Raw genomic sequence first — 12,998 nt, forward strand, 5'->3', positions numbered from 1 at the left:
ATTATCCAGCACACTTGAATTAAATCTTCAGTTAGAACCTAGTGAAACTTTCTGTCCCAGTGATAACAAGAGAAAGACCTTATTCCCCATGAGACAATGAAAAAAAAAAAAAAAAACCCTTAAGATTGAGTAAAAACCTGTAGTGTGCCCTTCCCCAGCCTTGAGTTGGCAAAACCTCTGACAGTTTTTACAATCTGCCTGGAGTCTCTGCATTTGCATCTTACTGCCTATGCTTTGAAGAACTACCTACCTACTGAGCTTGCTTTGCAACTCAATACAGCTGAAACAAAGAATGGGTCTTTAGGTTTTGCCTATATAAAGGAAGAGTTGAACATTAAACTTTTGAGCCTTGATCAGAGAACTTTTGTCTTGGCCCACTATTTCTCTCACCCACCCATCCTATTCCACCCCAGCTCTCCTTCCAGATATACCCAGTTCTCCATGGCCTCTAGACAGTTACGCTGTAGGAGGTTTTAGGCCTGTCCCAGTCCTTATATATCCTATGAACATTCAAAAAATGTTGCAGCCCCAGTGACAAGCTGGTTAATGCCTGAAGTTCCAATGTGACCTGGTGCCAGAAGCCAAACTGACCTTAATTTATGTTCAGACTCCATTTTAAGGATAGGCTTAGGTTTTGACTTCTTCTCAGCTACAGACCTTGGAGAGATTGGGGGGGGGGGGGGTCGATGGTCACTGTGCATTCCCAGAAGAAGAAAACATCTTACAGCTGCCAGAGATTCACCTTGGCAGAATGCCCAGGCTATGTGGAAAATCCCACTTGCTTTATTTCTTCCTCTGCCTATATAAATTCCCTGAGAAAATAGTCTTTGTGGCTTTGAACAAAGTTGGTCTTGGCCTCGTTCTTCGCATCTCTATTTCTCTGCCCTTCTCTCCTAGGGTCCCCTGTCGAAAACCCCCGCTGGCTGAGGCAATTGGCACCTGTCGTGGAGCCCCTCCCTGAGTAAGGATCATGGAGAATGTCATCTTAAAGGAGCGACCGCTCATCATTTGGAACTACCAACTCAAGTCATGGTTGATCACCACGGAAGCGCTCATCTTTGGGAGATCCAGGGTAATTGATCACCACGGAAGGGCTCATTTGTGGGAGATCCAGGGTAATTGATCACCACAGATACGCCTGTCTGTGGGAGATCCAAGGTAAGTCAGACAACGCATTATGGGACAGGCATTAAGTAAAGCAGGGGGGCTTTTCTTTATGGTCTCAAGGGGGCCCTCAAGGTGCAAGGAATAAGGGTTAAAAAGTAAGATCTTCACAAATGTTTTATTTTTATATAAAATAAAAAAGACTAAAAAACAAAAAACAAAAACAAAACAGATGCTAGAAAAATTCTTAGCTCAAGTATATTTATACTGTGCATGGCTCTCAGAAGTAGAAATGGTAAATATATAAATGAAAAACTTATACATGTTGAGAAGAAATTAGAGAGGTTAAAAGAACAGAGCACTGGGAAGCAACTATCAGTGGCTGCCACTGTGCCTCCTCTCCCTTCTCTGACAGAATTCCCAGAAAAAGGAGATAAAGAGTTAGGTCTTAAACAAGGGAGAGAGAGAGAGAGAGAGAGAGAGAGAGAGAGAGAGAGAGAGAGAGAGAGAGAGAGAGAGAAAGAAAGAGAAAATAGGATTCAGAAAAGCAGTTGATCCGTGTCTGGGACATTGTATCAAAAGAAGGAAAATGGTTATAAGCTATTTCATGTGTCTTCTGGGGACGAGAGGGAAGCAGGGATCCTACTGTAGATATCCTTAGTTCTGGTTAGGATATCTGGATCTCTTTGTGACATCAAGTTCTCTTCCCTCTCTGTCTATTGTCTGTCCTTGATGCATCATATGTCTGTCCATATGTCTGTCAATTTATGTTTGTTTTGTTGTTTGAATGATTGATTGTACTGTGTTTCATGTTTAAAAAAATGGTTAAAACTTTATCTACTGGATTTCCACCATTTGATTTAGTTTAACTTGTTTAAAAGGCAGTCTCAATTTGTACAGCAAAAACTGGTAAGTTACCCTGCACTGTGGCTGAGAGTCAAGTGCAGCTAGAGAAGTCCTGCTAGGGCCTGGTTATCTACACAAGCCGCTCTTAAAGGGGCCAACAGCTTTTCAACATCTTTGGTAAGAGAGATGATGGCTGTGTTTTTTTCCTGGAGAAACCTCTGTGATTGTGTTTGTTGGGTTCAACAGGTGACAGGGTGCTTTTCTCTTGAAATTACAGTTAAAAATGTAAGAAACTTTTGTCCGGTTTAAATAAATATATATATGTATGTATGTGTGTGTGTATTTATATATGCGTGTATATATGAATATATACATATACATATACATTATACATACACATGCACATGCACATACACATATACATACACACACACATATATATATATATATATATATATATATATATAGCTACTTCACTTTTGTTTTGGTTTTTAGGATATAAATATGTTCTACATGTCTTGGTTATAAAGTATTAATTTATAAGTTATTAGATAGGATTAAAAATTTATAACATTGGTAACAGAAAGTTAGCTTAAAATTGGTAACTCAGGGTTAGAGTCTTTCTATAAATCATGTGATGTGAGCCAATCCAGAAAAAGAGGTCTCTAAAGATACTTCTTTTTTTTTTTTCAGGACTGGTTTCTATTTTCTTTTTTTTTTATTTGATAAATTTTTTATTTACATTTCAAATGATTTCCCCTTTTCTAGACCCCCACTCCCCAAAAGTCCCATCAGCCCCTTTTCCTCCCCCTGTTTTGCCACCCAACCCTTCCCATTTCCCTGTTCTGGTTTTGCCCTATACTGCTTCACTGAGTCTTTCCAGAACAAGGGTTCCAGAAGAACTCCTCCGTTCTTCTTGTACCTCATTTGATGTGTGGATTATGTTTTTGGTATTCCAGATTTCTAGGTTAATATCGACCATACAAAGAATCAACGAATCCAGGAGCTGGTTCTTTGAGAAAATCAACAATATAGATAAACCCTTAGCCAGACTGACCAAAGGGCACAGAGAAAGTATCCAGATTAACAAAATTAGAAATGAAAAGGGGGATATAACAACAGAAAATGAGGAAATCCAAAAAATCACCAGATCCTACTACAAAAGCCTATACTCAACACAACTAGAGAATCTGGAGGAAATGGACAATTTCCTTGACAGATACCAAATACCAAAATTAAATCAGGACCAAATAGATCATCTAAACAGTCCCATAACCCCTAAAGAAATAGAAGGGGTCATAGAAAGTCTTCCAAACAAAAAAAGCACAGGACCAGATGGTTTCAGTGCAGAATTCTATCAGACCTTCAAAGAAGACCTAACATCAATACTCTTCAAACTATTCCACAAAATAGAAACAGAAGGAACACTACCCAATTCCTTCTACAAAGCCACAATTACACTAATACCAAAACCACACAAAGATCCAACAAAGAAAGAGAACTTCAGACCAATTTCCCTTATGAACATCGATGCAAAAATACTCAATAAAATTCTTTCCAACCAAATCCAAGAACACATCAAAACGATCATCCACCATGATCAAGTAGGCTTTATCCCAGGGATGCAGGGTTGGTTCAATATACGGAAATCCATCAATGCAATCCACTACATAAGCAAACTCAAAGAAAAAAAAACCACATGGTCATTTCATTGGATGCTGAAAAAGCATTTGACAAAATTCAGCATCCTTTCATGCTTAAAGTCTTGGAAAGAACAGGAATTCAAGGCCCATACCTAAGCATAGTAAAAGCAATATACAGCAAACTGGTAGCCAGCATCAAACTAGATGGAGAGAAACTTGAAGCAATCTCACTAAAATCAGGGACTAGACAGGGCTGCCCACTTTTTCCCCATCTTGTCAATATTGTACTTGAGTGCCCGTACTAGCTCGGGCAATTAGACAACATAAGGAGATCAAAGGGATACAAACTGGAAAGGAAGAAGTCAAACTATCATTATTTGCAGATGATATGATAGTCTACCTAAGTGACCCAAAAAACTCCACTAGAGAACTCCTACAGTTGATAAACAACTTCAGCAAAGTGGCAGGTTATAAAATCAACTCAAGCAAATCAGTAGCATTCCTATACTCAAAGGATAAGCAGGCTGAGAAAGAAATTAGGGAAATGACCCCCTTCACAATAGCCACAAACAGTATAAAGTACCTTGGGGTGAATCTTACCAAACATGTGAAAGATCTGTATGACAAGAACTTCAAGACTATGAAGAAGGAAATGGAAGAAGACCTCAAAAAATGGAAAAACCTCCCATACTCATGGATCGGCAGGATTAATATAGTTAAAATGGCCATTTTGCCAAAAGCAATATACAGATTCAATGCAATACCCATCAAAATCCCAACTCAATTCTTCACAGAGTTAGAAAGAGCAATCCTCAAATTCATCTGGAATAACAAAAAAACCCAAGATAGCTAAAACTATTCTCAACAATAAAATAAATTCTGGGGTTGTCAGTATCCCTGACCTCAAGCAATACTACAGAGCAATAGTGTTAAAAGACAGAAGCTGAAAAGAACCCAGATGTCCCTCAGTGGATACAGAAAATGTGGTATATTTACACAATGGAATACTACTCAGCAATTAAAAACAATGAATTCATGAAATTCATAGACAAATGGTTGGAACTGGAAAATATCATCCTAAGTGAGGTAACCCATTCACAAAAGAACACACATGGAATGCAGTCACTGATAACTGGATATTAGCCCAGAAGCTCTGAATACCCAAGACACAACTCACATGTCAAATCATTCCCAAGAAGAAGGAAAGAGAGGGCCCTGGTCCTGGAAAGGCTTGATGCAGCATTGTAGGGGATTACCAGGACAGAGAAGTGGGAGGGGATTGATTGAGGAATGGGCCGAGGAAAAAGGGCTTATGGGACTTATGGGGAGGGGGAACCAGAAAAGGGAAAATGATTTGGAATGTAAACAAAGAATATAGAAAATTTAATAAAAATACATTTACTATATTTATAAAGAGCTCCTCTAATGGTAGAAAAACATATGTAATTAGATCACATGTTTATTCTCTTAAATTTTCCTCCTGTTTCACAAATAATTAAATTACACACTATAGTCACTGTTTTTAAAATGTTAAATAATCAAGCTTTTAATTTGTAGACTGATAATTAAAATAGATAGCTCATGGCTTACAATTACTTAAAATTACATTTTTATAGATATTTCTAATTTTCAAATTTTATACAAGTACAGCTTAATTTAAGAAACGTGTATTGTTTCTTGCTTTTAGGACACTTAAAAATCTCATACTATATTGTTCAGACTCCTTAATGAGGACAATACCACAGCAAGTTTACATATCAGGCAGGTTATAGACTTTACACAAGAACAATTAGCCAAACACTCTCATTCTTTACATCATCAAAATAATAATAGCTTAAGACAATATTGATATTTCTAGAAAATATACAAGTCACATTATAAAGACTTGACCTCAGTGTCCTCAATTTCTTCATGAAATACATAGTAGTGTTAATCCTGTAAGACTCATACCTAATCAAGACAAATAGATGTTACTTGTATTTCTGATTTAAAAAATTAAATTAAAAAAGATACATATGACTATTGACAGCTTTTCAAGCTTTCTAGTTGCAACTGTTTTAACAGGAAAAACAACTAAAAATAAAATTAGTCATTGCCTATGTTGTTTTCTATACTGGATGTTCCAAATCAGATTAAGACAAACATTATAACTGACTATTATAGTCAGTCATTTGAGATGTTTTGTTAACAATTAAATATTAGTCATATTACTAAGATTCTCAAGGACAAGATATTGTGGAACAAACCCTTTGAACTTTAAAACAATATTTTTATAAATAAAAGAGGGGAGAATCATATCCCCGTACACCACAAAAATTCTAAAATTTCAATGCCAAGAAACTCTCTGAGTGTGGGGAAGAGGGTATGTTTGTGTCTTTTCTGAAGGATGCCAAAGGGGCATGCTAGCTGCCAGAGTTTGCTGATGCTGGGACAAAGAATGATGCTGATTATAATCATTGAAAGTGGCCATGGTCCTTGACACTTTTGGATGCCTTCTACTAATGTTGACACCACAGACATCTGCATATTCAACATCCCTCTTTGCATGGCAATTTTATTTAACTGAAAATTGGACAAATTATAAACAAATTAAAAGGGAAATATTGGCTACTGCTGATTGCCCCCCTTCAAGGTGTCAAAAGGCCATATATTTAAATTTTACATATTTAAATTTCAAGTTTAGAGCAGGTAGAATGTGGCCTGCCCTTTGTTTTATTTAAGACATTCACAGGATTTACTTTGCTTGTTTGGGACCCTTGGGATAGCTGCTGGACTTCTTCTGTAAAAGGAGTCATGTATATGAGCAGGAAAGAAAGTTGCCCTAGTAGCAAGATTTATATCTGGTGCTCTCTTGTTCAATCTTGTTCAGTGTTAGAATCTGCTGTCTATTCTAACATTTTAAATACAGAATGAGAGCTTAATCACCAGCTTTCTGTCTCTCCTGCTACTCATCCATTCTGCCATTCTCTCCTAGGGTCCCCTGTTGAAAACCCCTGCTGGCTGGGTCAAACTGGCACAAAGCTTTAAGACCCAGTGAGAACCTGGGGCAAGCCAAAGAAATTGACTATATTTTGGAAAAGGCCTTATACCCCAGTGAAAGCCTAAGAACTCCTTAGGCCCTAGTGTGGTCTTGTAGAAGATTTTAGATCCCAGGGAGACAGTTAGAGAAAGCTTTAGTTTGTTGTGAATATTTGGGAGAAAGGCTTAGATTACAGAAACTGTGGAAGACTTTTAACCCCAGTAATAATCTGTAAAGGGGTTTAGGCCACACTGTGAATAAGGAAAGCTTTCAAACAGAGTATTGCAAGATATTTCCTATCCATTCACAATGAGGCAGTGAGAGGCCAATGATTGGAGGGGAGAGAGGAGGAGGAGCTAAGGGAAGTGAAGGGAGGAGAGAGAGCGGCTTAGAGGTCCAGAGCAGAGAAAGGGGCATGGATATCCAGATGGATTCAGACATATTCCTGGTGTTTTGGAGAGGTTAGAAATATCAGGATGAATCTGGAAGGCTGAGTAGCTGGGAATGTGAGAGCTGCTATGCAGCTGAGGACCATGTGCTGCTATGGATGCCTGAAGTTTTGACCTGCAGTTGGGAAAGACTCAGTCATCTCCATGCTGGGCTGGATTAAGTGCCTGATGAGGATGTGGTTTCAGCAAGTTGGGGTCAGCATGGAGTCAGTACTATGGTCTGGAAAACCATATGGTTCATCTCGAAGTATCGTAACAAAAATTGGCACCAACTTATCTCTGTCCAAGAGTTCAATTTCAGCTTATCAGCCATGCAACAGAATGGAGTCTCATATGTTGTTCCTGGGTTTTGGCACCAAATATTGGGTTCATAAAAAGAGAAAGAGGCTTAGAGAATGGAGCTTAGGTACATGGCACTGTGGTAGGCAGGCCCATGCCCAGGCACCCTTTCCTCCTGAAGGACCAGATGCACACAGACATGGTATAGATTAGAGTTTATGTATGGCAGAGGATGGGAGTTAATGGGGTAGTGGAGGCAGAGAGAGGCAGAGAGAGGGAGAGACAGACAGACAGACAGACAGACAGAGTAGAGAAGTGGAGGCCAGCCATGACCACGTGGAGAGAGGAGGGATGGGAGGAGATCCCAAGAGGGGCAGAGAGGTGAGAGTGCCAAGAGGCAAGAGTGATGAGAGAGAGAGGGGAGGGCCAAACAGCCCCTTTTATACTGGTCCAGGTCTATGGGGAGGGGCATACCTGGCTGTTGCCAAGTAACTGTAGGGTGGAGCTTAGATAGAATTCTAACATTTCCCCCACTGTTTGTTTAATTAAAAAAAGAAAAAATTAAAAAGATGCAACAATGAAGCAGGAATAGGGTCATCATTGTGTTATCTGGCTCCTTCATGCTGACATTTGGGGAGACATGTCTCTGGGGAACCTAGAGAAAGGGGTATGGAGGGTTGTTTGTCCTGTCTCAGGAGAATTGGCTACTTCCTTGCTTTCCAGGGTCTGTGGAGCCATCTGAGGATAGGTCAGGAGAACAGGTCCAGTAGAAGCTATCTGTGTCTAGAGAAGCTGAGAGGAGATTGGAACATCTGAAAGTTGCTTCTCTGGAGCAGTCCTGGATGCAGGAAGGGCCTGGAGTTGACAAGATGTTGAAACACATTAGTATAGGTAGGGAATAAGATTAAGTACATTTGGGAGAAAGGAAAATTTTTCTTAAGATGTGCAATTGAAACCCAGAGGAATCCCATCCTTTGGAATGGGTAGTAAGTGGGAACTTGGGCAGATGTACTTATCTGGATGGAGCCTATTTGGTCCATGAGCAGTAGATCTGTGTAGGTTTCCTGTAGCTAACAAGTTTATTAAAGAGATAACAACATGAGTTAACCACATAAACAGTCATTTAAGATGAGCATTTTGTGGAGCAGAAGGAACAAGATTGAAAGTTGGATCTATAGAGTTAGGCAAATCTATAGGGAACTCAGCTATTAGGACAGTGACAGAGCAAGAAGAGGAAATATGAAGCATTTAATGGAAACAGAGTTTAGGTAAGGAGATAACTGTCTAGCTGTCAATGTAGTCAAAAGTCTGAGGAATAAACAATAACTTAGCAGTTATATAATTAAAGAATGACAGATTCCAGTAGCCAGCAGTTCTCTGTGGTCTCTGGTCTCCACAGCAGCTTTGGCTGTCAGTCTGGCTTTCAAGCACAGGAGATGCAGGGCTTTTTCTCTGTGGAATGGATACCCATAACATGAGAAATGGCTTACCTTTGTTTAGCTAAGTCATTTGCCTCAAGGTATCTGGTCTTTCCCACTGTGCTTTTTTTAGGCAGCATCCTGTAGCAGTGTCCACATCTTTCTTCTGAGACCTCCTGGGAGAAGCTGTCAGGCCTTTGGGAATTCTGTTTGTCTTAAATTTAATAACAAATATCTGACAAAATTGAGCACAAAATAGGAGAGCAATAGTCAAGAGAGGATAGGAATGAGAATCTTAAGTAGCTTTGACAGGTTGCATAGGTAGAGGAAAGTATATTGCTTTATTAGTAAAGAGGCTTGGATCAGAGTAAGAATGCTGGCAGCAATGGATTAAATCATGGTGACATAAAATGAGTTTGTTTAGGCAGATTTAGGCCTGTTAATACTGACTGAGCATTCAGGCTATGGGAACGAACATGCTAAGGGTGTGGGAACATGGATAGGTGAGGCTTAGGTCCTTTATCACTTACCAGACTGTTAATTTTTTAAAATATACTGCCCATTGAGTGGGTGGGGAAGCTGCTAAATATAATTTACCATCCTGAAAAAATATTAGCCACACGGTGCAGGCAGACTAAAGACCCAGGACATCTCGAGGGCTCTAGGGGCTGAGACATTCTCAGAACATCAAAAGAAGTACCCAACCTGGACCAGGATTTTCAGCAGCTGTAAAAGCTAAGGGGGGCTCTGGGTCGCTTCTGACACCCAAGGGTTTAAATGTCCTATGAGAAATGTTAGCTGGAAGGCCAGTCATGTGGGCTGGGCATGGGAGGCAAATCTTAGCTCAAGAAAGACTTGCCAGGTCTCATCTGGGGCTAAAATTCCCTCCAGCTAACTGAGGTGCCTTACTGATATGCTGATGTGTGTTTATAGGAGTTTGTCGTCTGGTAAGAGAAATGAGAACCTGTTGATACATGGTGCACCTGTCAGTGCAGCTGTTCTCCCAGACGTGGGAAACCTGAAATCTGAGAAAAGTAAGCAGTGGCACGGCTATGACATGCGGCTCACAAGCTGTGAGAGCACAAACATAGACTGTTCAGGAGGATGGGAGACTAGGAGAGAGGGAGAAGGAAGACAGATTCTAGGGCAATAAGGCATCAGGAATCTCCATTCAGGCAAACCCACTTAATTAGCAGGTAGCAGATGAGAGAGCACAAGGGTTAGTGAAAAAACTGAATGTCTCCAATCCTCAAGAACACAGGGGGCTTACCGGTCTGGAACTAGTGAGCAAAGCAGTTTTGATTCCCCAGTTTTCGGCTTCTCCTGAATGACTCGCCAATATTGTTCCCAGGTTTCAGCACCAAATGTTCAATTCATAAAAAGAGAGAGAGATTTAGAGAATGGTGGATGACAGTGTGGGGGTAAGGGGGTGCCTAGGTGGGACCATACCCAGGCACCCTTTCTCCCTGAGGGACCAGATGCACACAGACATGGTATAGAGTAGAGTTTATTTAGGGCAGAGGATGGGAGTTAATGGGGTAGTGGAGGCAGAGAGAGAGAGAGAGAGAGAGAGAGAGAGAGAGAGAGAGAGAGAGAGAGATAGTAGAGAAGTGGAGGCTGTTCATGACCTTGTGGAGAGAGGGGGAGGGGAGGAGAGACCAAGAGGTGCAGAGAGGTGAGAGTGCCAAAAGGTAAGAGCGATGAGAGAGAGAGAGAGGAGGGGCAAACAGCCCCTTTTATAGTGGGCCAGGTCTATGGGGAGGGGCATACCTGGCTGTTGCCAGGTAATTGTGGGGTGGAGCTTAGACACAATACTAACACCATACACTCAGGAGAGGATGTGGTGGCATCTTTTGCTGATGTTGGATGGGTAGCCACTGAAGAAGGAGAGTGCTCAACAAGACTCAGGACAGAGGTCAGGTCCATGCCTCCTCTTGAGGAGGACCCTCTTTGCTTTGAGAAGCCCCCAAGCAGGCACATTTCCTTATCAAACTTGTCTCAAGACAAGCCTTCTTCAAAGAAGACATTAGCCAATGAGGACACCTTGCAGAAGGTCTCTGTACTTGAGAATGAGTTTGCTGCTCTTACAGTTCAGATTGCCAAGATTGTGACCCTGCAGGAGCAACAGAGTCCAAGTGCAGGCTGCTTAGATTCTTCCACATCTGTTACTGTAGCACCACCACCTCTCCTTCCCCCTCCATTGGTGCTAAGACACATGCTCCATTATGTTCATACCAGCCTTATTTATAATAGCCAGAAGCTGGAAAGAACCCAGATGTCCCTCAAAGGAGGAATGGATACAGAAAATATGGTATATTTACACAATGGAATACTACTCAGCAATTAGAAACAATGAATTCACAAAATGTTTAGGCAAATGGTTTGATCTGGAAAATATCATCCTAAGTTAGGTAACCCAATCACAAAAGAATACACATGGAATGCAATCTCTGATAAGTGGATATTAATTAGGCCAGAAGCTCTGAATACCCAAGGCACAAATAGCATAACAAATGACTCCCGTGAAGAAGTATGGAGAGGGTCCTTGTAGTGGCTATTCCCGGTTGTCAACTTGATTATATCTGGAATGAACTACAGTCTAAAATTGGAAGGCTCACCTATGATCCTAATATGGAGGCTCAGAGATATAAGTTTCTGACCTGGATCTTGGTATGGAGATCTTGAAGCATGGTCGCTAAGACAAGGATATCTCCAAGTTCAAGATCATTTGGGATTAAAGGCATGGATGCACACACCTTTAATCTAGGCTACACCCTCTGCTGGAGACATATAAGGACATTGGAAGAAGGAAGATTTACTCTCTCTCACTCTTCCTTGCCTGCTAGTCTCGTGGGACTGAGAAACTGCTAGATCCTTGGACTTCCATCCACAGCTGCTGCTGACCATTGTTGGGGAGTTGGACTATAGACTGTAAGTCATCGACAAATTCCCTAACTATATAAAGACTATCCATACGTTCTGTGACTCTAGCGAACCCAAACTAATACAGTCCTGATCCTGGAAAGGATTGATCTAGCATTGGAGAGGAGTATCAGGACAGAGAAAAAGGAGAGAGGTGATTGGAGAATGGGTGGAGAGAAGAAGGTTTATGGGACATATGGGGAGGGGGGATCTGGGAAAGGGGAAATCATTTGGAATGTAAACAAAGAATATAGAAAATAAAAATATAAAAAAGAAAAGAAAAGAAAAAAAGAAAATGTTCCAGACTCCTAATGGACAATAAATTCAGAAAGGCTCTTGGTTCACTTGTTGGCTTGCAGAGATGAGTTTGGCTAGTAGAAATAACCAGTATTTAGTAAATTCCTGTCTGCAGTGTTCATTTGTCTCCTTCTTAGTCTAATTAGAGGAGTAAGAAGTAGTGAAAGCACCAGACATTGGTTTGGCTTCTATGGGATGGTCAGTTCTTGAGCTCTCATTAAAACACATGTATTATGTACATTATCGGTTCTTAACACTAAAATCTGTGCAAAGAGGGAGTCCTGTGTTCAGAGGTGAGGACGCCACCATCTTTGCTCCTGTGACTGAGCAGACAGGTCACCCAGGTAGGCAGGGAACACCAGAGTGTAAGAGTGCTTGGGACACAGTCCACTGAGGCTATACCTGCACCCAGGAGCTTGGCAACTATCCTTCCAGGGAACATCTGACCTGCAGGGAGTCCAGCAATTAGAGGGAGTCCCACATTCAGAGCTTGGGGCCAGCATGCCATCTCAAAGTGGTGCAAGAAGCCAGCTATCCACCCAGTGGTGTGGAGAAGAGAGCCAACACAGATGAAACCTGCCCTGAAGCTCAAAGAATCCTGTCCGGAACCCTTTGTCGGGAGCCTTCTAGCTTCTGTCCCCAGCTTGAGACCATCCTCTGCCAGAGCTCACCATCTCCAAGTGAAGCAGGAAGCTAGCTATCCACCAAGTGGAGTGGAGTAGTCAGTGAGCATAGGTGAGACCTACCCTGCAGCTCAGAGTATCCTGTCATGAACCCTCTGGCAGAAACACTCCAGTTTCCTTTTCCGGCTTAGGACCACCCTCTGCCACCGTGTACCATATCCAAGTGATGCACATAGGTAGCTAAACACTCAGTATAGGAGGCAGTATAGGAGGACCACCTCTACCGCTCAGAGGAAACAGCCAGAAACCCTGAGGATACAAGAGCCTAGGAACAGCCTAGGAAGGGAGCCTACGATTTCCGCCTGAACCCAGAGTTGATCGGGGCCACAGAGCTACAT

General features: G+C 41.4%; 1 protein-coding gene across 1 annotated transcript in view; it reads left to right on the forward strand.

The window, feature by feature from the left end:
* The first annotated feature begins 7,196 nt into the window (after nucleotides 1-7,196).
* The window catches only part of LOC127677328 (mitochondrial fission regulator 1-like), a 48,161-nt gene continuing 42,359 nt past the window's right edge, over nucleotides 7,197-12,998 (forward strand). The window contains exons 1-3 of the mRNA XM_052172443.1: nucleotides 7,197-7,271; nucleotides 7,363-7,390; nucleotides 10,579-10,961. Of these exons, the coding sequence (XP_052028403.1) occupies nucleotides 7,206-7,271; nucleotides 7,363-7,390; nucleotides 10,579-10,961 (477 nt within the window). The 5' untranslated portion in view covers nucleotides 7,197-7,205. The remainder of the gene's footprint in view (nucleotides 7,272-7,362; nucleotides 7,391-10,578; nucleotides 10,962-12,998) is intronic.

This window comes from Apodemus sylvaticus, chromosome 1 (genome assembly GCF_947179515.1).
Source record: "Apodemus sylvaticus chromosome 1, mApoSyl1.1, whole genome shotgun sequence".
In the NCBI taxonomy this organism is placed as follows: domain Eukaryota; kingdom Metazoa; phylum Chordata; class Mammalia; order Rodentia; family Muridae; genus Apodemus; species Apodemus sylvaticus.